Genomic DNA, 8,586 nt, shown 5'->3' on the forward strand with positions numbered 1-8,586 from the left:
TTCAGACACTGGCTGTTGTTCTAGCAAGGCAAAAAACCCAAACTGATGGAACAGTGTCTATACAGGAAGCAACTGGCTGTCCTGATGGCTGCCAACAGTTTTGCACAAGGTGTGTCATGCAAGCTTGCATGAGTCTGGTTTAAAAACTTGCTGTTCTGATGGAAGGAGAGGATGTTGGTGCAGGATAACTGCGGGATTTGTGCTCTCCTGACATCCAGTTGCAATCACAGCTTATTGTTGCTATAGAAAACAGCTTCTCTGTAGACAAATTGAGTTAGTTCCATTACGTGGCTGAAGCCCTAAGTGATCCAAGGTGAAGCATGATCCAAACTGGAATTTAGCTAATTGTAGTAGGGAATCCAAGCCTTAATGAGATGAGTTATTTAAAATATGAGTCCTCCATCTAAAACAGCATTGAACTCTTACCCTGGTTTATGATAGAAGTGAGAGTTTAACAGCAGAAATCTGAAGTTATGGTCCATATTTCTCATCACTCAAGAGAATATTTGAATATATTAATTCCTCTGGCTATGTTAGAGCTCATAAAGAGGTCAGCTGATGTTCTTTAAATGCTCGGAGTCTAGCAATGTGGGGAAGTGGACTGCTATTTGCTGTTGAGCTTTAGGCTAAGAAGCCTGATTTTAGAGGACTGTGGACTTCCCCTTTCCCTTCCCCTCTCCTCCCCTTCTCCCTGGACTGATCCCGCATGGTTTGAGAATGATTTCAGAGTAAGGTAAATGAGGAATAGCCATGTGAAAACCTGTTGTTTTACTGCACTGTAAAAGACACTTAGTCAAAAGACAAGTGTGTGATCCAAGCTTAAGATTGCAGGAGATCCTAGAAACAACTCAGCTGCTCAAACCTGTAGTCTGGCTGAATATTTTATTGTCAGTTATGGCCAGGAGGAGATGCTTGAGTAAGACAAATAAAAGGTCATGGGTAAGTTGGTCCTTCTTGTGATATACTTCTAGGCTTTCATCAGGGAAAATTTTACCTGGTTCTGCCATTCCCCAAATGTTTGTCTCCTTATGACAAGAAGAACTTTGCAAAAGTAATTTTTTTTTCAGTCTTGTGTGCAACACAAAAAGGAGTAAAATCTAGGAGGCCACCTGAAATGTTTTTTCCATCTGGAAGGATTCATTTACGAGCACACACGGACCTGGTTATGAACAAGTTTTCTTCTTTGCAAAGGCTGTTGCTTAATTGGCAGATACTGTACCTGGGAGAGGAAGAGGGAAGTAACTTGTTTTGGAAGTCCTGATGCTATTCAAGCATTCAAGGCCAGGCTGGATGGGGCTTTGTGCAATCTGGTGTAGAGGGAAGCATCCCTGCCTACAGCAGAGGGGGGTTGGATCTGGATGATCTCAAAGGTCCCTTCCAACCTAAACCTTTCTCTGATTCCTTTGATGATTCTATTTCTCAGCTGCTGGTGTGAGATCTCCAACCTGTCCCCGTTGTCTTTCAGTGCGGCAGATGAAGCTGGTGAAAGGTCTGCAGCCCCTGGAATTCCCTGAGAAGGGAACTGTCACCTTTTCGGTGGAGGTGTCCCATGAGGATGTGGAAGGGACTTGGCAGAAGGACGGCGTGCGGCTGAAGCCTGCACCAAATATCACGATGGGTGTCCAGGGGAAGAAACATTCCTTGACACTTTCTTCTGTGACCCTTGAAGATGCAGGACTCATTTCCTTTAAAGCAGAAGGCATCAATTCATCCGGGAGGCTCACTGTGACAGGTATTGGTTGGTGCAAGGTGTCATTATCTGCTCCTGTCCCAGATTACTTGAACAGCAGAACCAGCTTTCCTTCCAGCTGCAAAGAATGTTTTGCACTGGGCCATTGCCACCAGAGTATCCCTCAGATATCAAGAGGATTGTTGGAACGTTATTGTCCCTAGCACAAGTAATGATAATGTGCTCAAAACAATAGGTTTTTTTGTTGTTAATTACAAGTTCTAGTACGCATGGAGAGTAGGCACTGCCTTTCATTATTCCTTATGCCAGATGCTCCTAGAGACCTCATTCCCAACTAAATCCACATCCTTCTTTCTCCTTCTCAGAATTGCCTGTGAAAATCAGCAAACCATTGGCAGACATTAGCATCACTCAGAAGGACAAGGTCACATTTGAGTGTGAGCTGTCCAGGCCCAAGGTGGACGTCAAGTGGTTCAAGGTATGGCATGTAATGGTATTTTCCTTTCTGACTTCTCTGGAAATGAATGAGAGCCTTTAATTTCACTTCCAAGGGATGCGGGTCTAAGATTTTGCTTGATAGCTTTTGCACTGCTCTCTTTTCTTTGTGCTCTTTTACTTGCCCAGATCAGCACTCTTTGTTATTATGTCCTGAGTTCATTATCAAGTTGAAATGGAAGTTTGTTTTGGGTTTCTTGTGAACTCCTGAGGTCTTGCTTCACAAAATATTGTTGGTTGGAGCACAGTCTTGAGCTTCAACTCTAACACAGAAATTCTCAGACAGGATTTTGTAGCCTTGTTGTGAACTGGGTTTTAGGGTGAAATCTGAGTTTTCTTTGCACCTGACAGTGTGAGAATTTGCTCTGGCCCTTTGTGTACCTCCCCGGTGCTCAGCTGTTCCTTCCCTTACTTGGGGATAACGTCATTTATTCAAGGTGATGTCCAAACGGGCTTGTTAACAGTCCTCTGCAGTGCTTTAAGCTGTCATAGGTCAGCCAGAATTTATGCAAGTTCTATAGCCATTCCTACATGTTGAAAACACTGCACTGTGCTTAAGCTTCAGCATATGTTCCAGGAAGCACAGTTCCATTAATTCTAGGGGAGTGGGTGAATTAAGCATAGATCTGAAGGCTGCCTTTGCTGAGTGCAGAGATGGAAGGACTAATGGAGATCTGACTTGATATTTTCCCTTCTAGGATGGGAAGGAGCTCCATCAAAGTAAAAAAGTGGGCATTACTTCCCAGGGAAATAAGAGAAGTCTCATTATTCACAAGTAGTGAACTCTCATTTTCTCTCTCAGTCTGCAACAAGGTTGGGTTGCTGTTTCAGTACTGGCTGTTTTATGCAGGAACTCTGCTCCTGAGGTTAATCCAAGTTGTATCCAGGCCCTTCAGATGGAAAGGGAAATAGCAGCACAGAATAAAGGTCTGATTCTGACATAAATAAGTGCAGACCTGGAGAGTTAAAAGGGATTGTGTGATGTTCAAAGGATTTTGAAGCAAAGATGTCCCCTAGGTAAGATTTGTGGCTGACATTCCCCATACACTGTGGGCACACAAGCTAAGGAGAGACTAGTGATGAGCATGCAGAGAAGCCAATGGTTCAGACAGGTTTGTAGTGACACGACATTGTAGAGTTCTGTCTAGTTCTCCTTGGCATAGTTTGGAAAATGAAGATGAGGAGATTGGTGGTAACCAATATGGCTTCCTCAAGGTCAAGCCATGCCTGACAAACTTGGTGGCCTTTCATGATGGAGTAACAGCATCAGTGGATAATGGGAGAGCAACTGACATCATCTACTTGGACTTGTGCAGAGCATTTGATCCCATCCTGCATGACATCCTGGTCACCAAACTGGAGAATAATGGTTTTGATGGATGGACCAGTTACAGGATAGGGAACTGGCTGGATGGTCACACTCAGAGAGCTGCAGTCAATAGCTCAGTGTCCAGGTGGAGGGTGGTGTTGGGACCAGTGTTATTTAACATTTTTGTAGGCAACATGGACAGTGGAATCAAATGCAGCCTCAGCAAGTTTGCAGATGACACCAAGCTGAGCGGTGCTGTTGATGTGCTAGAGGGAAGGGATGCTACCCAGAGGGACCTGGACAGGCTGGAGAGGTGGGCCCTTGGCAGCCTCATGAACTTGAGTGTGGCCAAGTACAAGGCCCTGCACCTGAGTCAGGGCAATCCCAAGCACAGGCACAGGCTTAGAGGAGAATGATTTGAGAGAAGCCTTGACCCTGAGGAGAAGAGTTGGTCTGGAGGGAGGTGTCCCTGCCTATAGCAGGGGGATTGGAACTAAATGACCTTAAAGATTCAGTCAGTTCTATTGTTTTTCTATACTTAATTTTGCTTGAAAGGTTTTAGAATAAATGAGGTTCTGGTTTCCATGAAAACTGTTTGCAGGGAGCTCCATTGTAGCTAGTAAGTCTATCTTTAAGTTCAAGGGCAATAATGCATTGACTGTGTTGAAAAGGGAAATGACTCAGGAATGGATGATGGTTTAGAATAAAACATAATCCTACTTATTTTCCAAGCAAATATGTGTAAGGAAAAGATGCTGCACTCAGTTCTGGAAATACCCTGACAAATATATCTCTACTGATTCACAGCTGGAGATATCAATATTTTTAAAGCACTGGAAGATGTGGAAGTGAATGAATATGGGAGTGCATCTTTTGTCTGAGATTTCACACGATGAGGTTCAGACCCAGTGGTACAAAGATGACGACAAGCTGAAGGCTGATGACAACATCAGAATGCGGCAAGATGGTAGGGTGTAAGAGGGGGATCTTTCTCCTGAGTGGGGGGTGGGTTGGAGATGAAGCAGAAAGGACATCTGAAATGAAGTGAAGAAGGTTCAGAAGGGAGTTCCTCTTTTGTTTTGGGACTGAGGTTAGGGTGGAACAAGTGACATGGACCAGCTAACATCATTTGCAAGAATGTCAAAAAAGTTGAATGCCACAGGGACCTTTCAGAGAAATAAAAACTCCTACCTACCTACCTTTCTGCCCACAAAATATCCAGCTTGTCTTTTGGGTTTTACTTTTGCTAAGTAGAACAGATTATTTTCTTACGAGGTTGATTTTCTACTTTTAAACTTCAGATTTGTGTTTGAACATTGAGGGATAAAAAACATAGCTTGACTTTTTCTTCATTTTCTCTGTCTCATTGAAAAGAGCACAGGGTTGGTTTTGTTTTTTTTTTTTAATATATACAATGTTAGGGTATATATATGATGTTAAGTGTGATAAAGAAAAGGGAGACATTTGAGTTAGCACACTACTCAAGAGTTCAGTCCCCAGCTTTGCCACTATTACCATTATAAGGGCAAGAACATCCTGGAAAATGAATTTCTCCTAAGTAGAGTCATTACATTTGAGCTACAGAGACCTTTACTAGGAGAAAACTTGTTGTTCAGAGCTAAGTTGCTGTATTTAACCAAAGTAATTATCAATGTCTGTGTTTCATTGAACCTGTATTCCATTTCGTAATGCGAGGAGTTTGATATTGGGATGGGAAGGTCACGGTTTGATTTGGATGTTGGACTGGGAATCAGAAGATCTGGGCTCTCTTCAGGTTGTCAGTCTTATTGTCTGACTTCTTAACAACATTCCTTTCTTTAGAATATTATTTAATGATGTTTTAAGGCATTTTGAGCTGATAGATGTAGTGTTCATGTGCAGTAATGCTGATGTGAGTAAGTAGGGTGATAATGTAAGGGTTTTTTACATTCCTTCTACATCTCTGCTTTCTCTTGTTCCATCCTTCTTAAAGAGCAATCCATTAATCTAGTAAAGGAGCTGTGTAATGAGGATGTGACTGAGCCTGAAAAAGCCAAGTTTGAATGCGAGATATCCATTCTTTCTGTGAAACCTCCCAAGTGGTATCTACGTGGGGAAGTCTTACAGGCTGGCAGAAACTTGATTATGCAGCAAGAAGGCACCATCCACCAGCTGACCATACCGAAAACCACCACTGATATGACAGGCACCATTCAGTTCTCAGTTGGCAAATCCAAATCCACAGCCAATCTGCTCGTCAGAGGTAACATATCCTGGCTTGGTTTACATCATGAAGATGAAGAATTAATTAACGTACAGCCTTCCTTCACTGGGGTCTTTGAAATATTGTGTGTGTGTCTGGAGGGTCTGCTCCATTTCCAGTTCAAAGTCGTTGGACACTAAATGAGACAGCTGCATCTCAGTAAAAGATGTGTTTGAATAGTTGTGATGTGCTTACTATTCAGATCTACAGAGCTGAGGTTTTGTCCTTGGCTATACCAAAGAAGTCAAATCAGGTGAAATTAATTGTATTTCTGAACTAGATAAGGTTAAGTTTGGTAGCACCTAAATTTGATGCAGTTTGTCATTGATTTCATCTGAAAGAAACTTGCAGGCTTTTTATCTGCTGTTGTCCCCAGCATAAGAGTCTCCATTCACATCCTGAAGTATTTGTTATATTTTCAACTCACTCTTATTTGAATAAAAGCCTCAACAATTTGGAGCAATTTAATAAGCACAGAACAAGAGCTGGACCTTGCATTTGGTAGATAATATACAGTATTACTTTATAGAAATGTAGTCAATGGCATTCCCTATAGACAATCGTTTGTTTTATCTTTAGAGTTGTTCAAAGAACCATTGTGAACTTGACATTAATTGGAATGGAATACACGCAAGAGACTTTCCTCTTCTTCCAATTGTCCTCATCCTTTCTTCTCTTCCACCCCTGCTTTGCAGATTACCATATAGAAATCACCAGGAAGTTGGGAGGACAAGACAGCTTTGGAACGTCATTCTGTCATCCTGTCCTGTGACTTCAGGCCTTCTCCAAAGGTTGTGAAATGGTTCAAAGGCCACACACTCATCAAGCCCTCTGAGAAGTACAAGATCAAGAGGGATAAGCATTCAGCAGAGCTCAAGATTCTGAAGCTGAAGCCCGATGATGCTGGTGTGTACAAGTGCAAGGCAGGAATTGCAGAGACTGAGGCCACGCTGACAGCTGAAGGTATGAGCAGGGAGGGTGGCCTCTTCCATGTCCTATTTCACCTCAGATTTCTCTTCTTGGGGTTGATTTCTGCCGTTCTCTCCTGCTAACTTTATAAATGTATAATCTTCACTGAGAAGATTACACAAAGATCATCTAGTCCAACCATTCTACCACATCCCAGTATGATTTATAGTAACAGTGGTAACAGTTCACCTTGTTTCCCCACAGCCTGCAATGTAGAAGTAACGAAGCACCTGCAGGATGTAGAAATTGAAGAAGAGAGCTCTGCTGTCTTCTCCTGCGAGCTGTCCCATAATGACGAGGACGTGGAATGGTTCCTGAATGGCAACCTCCTTTACACCAACAATTACAATGACATCAAGAACGTTGGCAATTGCTGCACACTGACAATGAAGCAGGTTAAGCCTGAGGATGCTGGCACAGTGACAGTGAAGTCAGACAAGGTGTCAGAAAGCGCACCTGAAGGTGATAGGTGGGTCTGATCACACCCCTCCTGGATGTAAGAGATGCTAAGGAGCTCCAGTTCATTCTATTGTGCAGCAGTCCTGCTTCTAAAGCTCACCTCTCTGGGGTGACAAGTCATCAGAGGCTTTCTTCCAGTGGAAGGTTCCATTGCAGCAGATATCAACGAAGGAGGATGGTTTTGGTGTCCTGCCAAAGCATTCCATTGCTTTTTATCATCATTTTATTTAGCACAAGGAGAGTTACAAGAGCAGTTTCTTTTACTGCTTCAGTAACATGCAGTGTCAATGCTGTTGTCTCCAAGGATTTATGACTGCAGGGAGAGATCATTCAGTGTGTGTTTTGCCTCTGGGATGACTAATGACCAGGCTGTGAGCAACCTGATCTAGCTGTGAATGTCCCTTTTTATTGCAGGGGAGCTGGGCTAGATGGCCTTTAAGGGTCTCTTCCAATTCTAAGGGTACTGTGATTCTAATCTGCTCTCCCCAGCAATTAAGCTCTTTTACTCTATGCGCTCAGAGTTTGAAGGATTTCCTCTTTCTCCTTTCTTTTGCATTTGGTGGAAGTTTTTTCCCCAGTATAAACATCTGATGTGTGAAATAGAAGATAGATAAAAGGAGTCAATAAAACAGGAAAATCAAAAGTGTTCAGCAGCTTATCCTCTTAATACTGTGGCCTGCTGTATGAGCTCTGCTCCGTGTGAGGGCAATGCCAGCTCTCCAGCTTTAGAAGAGCTGCATCCCAATTACTTCATATGATATCAGTCCCACCCACCCGCAATGCAGGCTGTCCCTCCTGTTCCCTGTATTCTCCTACTGATTAGTTCAGAATTCCATAAAGTGCATTCAGTCAACAGACATGAAACCGCTTTAGGTTCTATATTGGTGTTGTCAGTACTGGTAAAGATTTATTTATCCCTCTTTAAAAATCTGAAAGCAACTGGAAATGTCTCAACTTCTGTATCACATTGTTCCGTTTTGCCTGTTTAATTGCAGAGAAGCCTGCTGTCTTCATGAAGTCCTTGGATGATGTTTTTGGTGAGGAGCGGGGTGTGATTAAATTGGAATGCAAAGTCTCTAAAGAGAAGGTCAAACCAGTGTGGAAGAAGGACGGTGTTGTGCTCACTTCTGGCAACAAGTATGAGCTGGTACAGTCTGGGAAGACCCTATGTCCCCTTATCCATGACTTCGAGAAGTCAGATGCAGGTTTCTATACCTGTGATATTGTCCGTGATGTTGCCAAATCAAAGGTCGGCATTCATGGTAAGTACTGTGGAAAGTAAAGGAGTGCTGAAAGCACATTCAGTGTCTTACACCTATTCCCCCACGAGCCTTAATAGTTTCTACAATAGAAGTGTATTACTGCAATTTAGCACAGTGATGTCTGGAAAATTCCCATTGCTTTTGATGTAAATGTATCTCA

The 8,586-nt window shown here is 42.8% G+C and overlaps 1 protein-coding gene across 1 annotated transcript; it reads left to right on the forward strand.

Annotated features, from left to right (window-relative positions):
- The first annotated feature begins 1,959 nt into the window (after positions 1 to 1,959).
- On the forward strand, positions 1,960 to 7,184 carry LOC146751654 (immunoglobulin superfamily member 22-like). The gene is made up of 3 exons (XM_085533892.1): positions 1,960 to 1,966; positions 6,607 to 6,699; positions 6,910 to 7,184. The coding sequence occupies exons 1-3, from the start codon at positions 1,960 to 1,962 to the stop codon at positions 7,182 to 7,184; spliced, it is 375 nt and encodes a 124-aa protein (XP_085390018.1).
- Positions 7,185 to 8,586: the final 1,402 nt, after the last annotated feature.

Source organism: Coturnix japonica, unplaced genomic scaffold, assembly GCF_054131305.1.
Source record: "Coturnix japonica strain WE unplaced genomic scaffold, WE-NBRP24 Scf069, whole genome shotgun sequence".
Lineage (NCBI taxonomy): Eukaryota > Metazoa > Chordata > Aves > Galliformes > Phasianidae > Coturnix > Coturnix japonica.

Coding starts and splice junctions, on each gene's coding strand:
- LOC146751654 (XM_085533892.1), top strand. Junction 6,700..6,909: donor GGCCACGCTGACAGCTGAAG/GTATGAGCAGGG, acceptor GTTTCCCCACAG/CCTGCAATGTAGAAGTAACG.